Here is a 1,088-nt window from a genome sequence, read left to right as displayed (position 1 = left end):
AAACTTTTCCGCAGCGGCCGAGGATGGAGCCTGCCGGTATGGATTATTTCTGCGACCAGGTGCAGCAGAAGGACGTGGGCCGCAGGATGCAGGTCGGCCAGGAGCTGCTGGAGTACCTGAGCGACCCGGCGAGGTCCCCCGATCTGGAGCAGGACCAGCAGCGCCTCGACAAAGTGATCGACGAATTGACAGGATGGGTCAACTCCAGTAATTTTAAGGTAGAGGCTGCTCGGCGAGGCTTGGGTACGGGAGGACCATGATTCATCATGGGAGGGAGGTGCAGGGCTCCGGATTACTTTTTAATCGGATGCGAGCAGAAATAAAGCTGCGTTTGTACCAGTTTGTATCCCCCCCCCTCCCCCAAGGGAAATTCAGAAATTCTGGGAGGGGGTGGTTAACATTTTCTTGTTTCTATTCTTCTGTCCTAAAAGAAGCAGTGATGGGGTTTTTTTCGGTTTGCTTTTATCCTTGATTAAACGTTTTTGTGCAGAATATTAAAAAAAACCCCAACAAACAAACCCACGCAACTATTTTACATACTCGGCTTGTGTTTCTTAACTCGGAAACAAGATAGGTGGTGATTTTCTTTTTTTTTTTTTTTTTTTTTTTTTTTTTTTTTAACTACCACTCCCATTCCACGGTCTCTGTACTTGGGTGTAATGTTGCATGGGATTGCCATTATTTTCTGTAGGCCGTAAAGATCGCTGCTTCACCGGGTTTGTATTACGCCCTGTGTGTTTTATATGATTTAAGAAATAATTTTGCTTCCTGGGGTTCCCCCTGTAAGTTTAAAGTTGTTTGTATCGTCTGTAGGTGACTTCCCTGGATGCGGGACGTTCTATAGTATCTTTATAGCAGCCCAATGATGACTCACGTTTCGCATTTTTTTTTCCCCCCCCCCCCCCGGTGTTTTAGGCCCAGCTGCAGGAAAACGGTGCTTGCTCCCGCGCACGTCTATTGCAATATTTGTAATTTTTTCTGACGTTGGTCAGCCGATAACGCGACGGGCAGCGCAGTTTTATTACCAAGGGCAATCGTATTTGCATTAGCGATTTTTTTTTTTTTTTTTTTTTTTTTTTCTTTTTTTG

The 1,088-nt window shown here is 45.5% G+C and overlaps 1 protein-coding gene across 16 annotated transcripts in view; it reads left to right on the top strand.

Moving 5' to 3' along the window:
• Positions 1-6: 6 nt before the first annotated feature.
• Positions 7-1,088, top strand: part of CLASP2 (cytoplasmic linker associated protein 2) — a 153,408-nt gene continuing 152,326 nt past the window's right edge. For all 16 annotated transcript variants that reach the window (XR_004842303.1, XM_035896533.1, XM_035896523.1 and 13 more), the window contains exon 1: positions 7-218. Coding sequence is in view for 15 of the 16 variants with exons in the window: in XM_035896533.1 (XP_035752426.1) it covers positions 24-218 (195 nt within the window). In the remaining variant the exon portion in view is untranslated. The remainder of the gene's footprint in view (positions 219-1,088) is intronic.

The sequence above is a fragment of the Egretta garzetta genome, unplaced genomic scaffold (assembly GCF_000687185.1).
Source record: "Egretta garzetta isolate BGI_Z169 unplaced genomic scaffold, ASM68718v1 scaffold170, whole genome shotgun sequence".
In the NCBI taxonomy this organism is placed as follows: Eukaryota; Metazoa; Chordata; class Aves; order Pelecaniformes; family Ardeidae; genus Egretta; species Egretta garzetta.
Note: the sequence above shows the minus strand (reverse complement) of the source record. Positions and strands in the feature narration are given on the sequence as shown.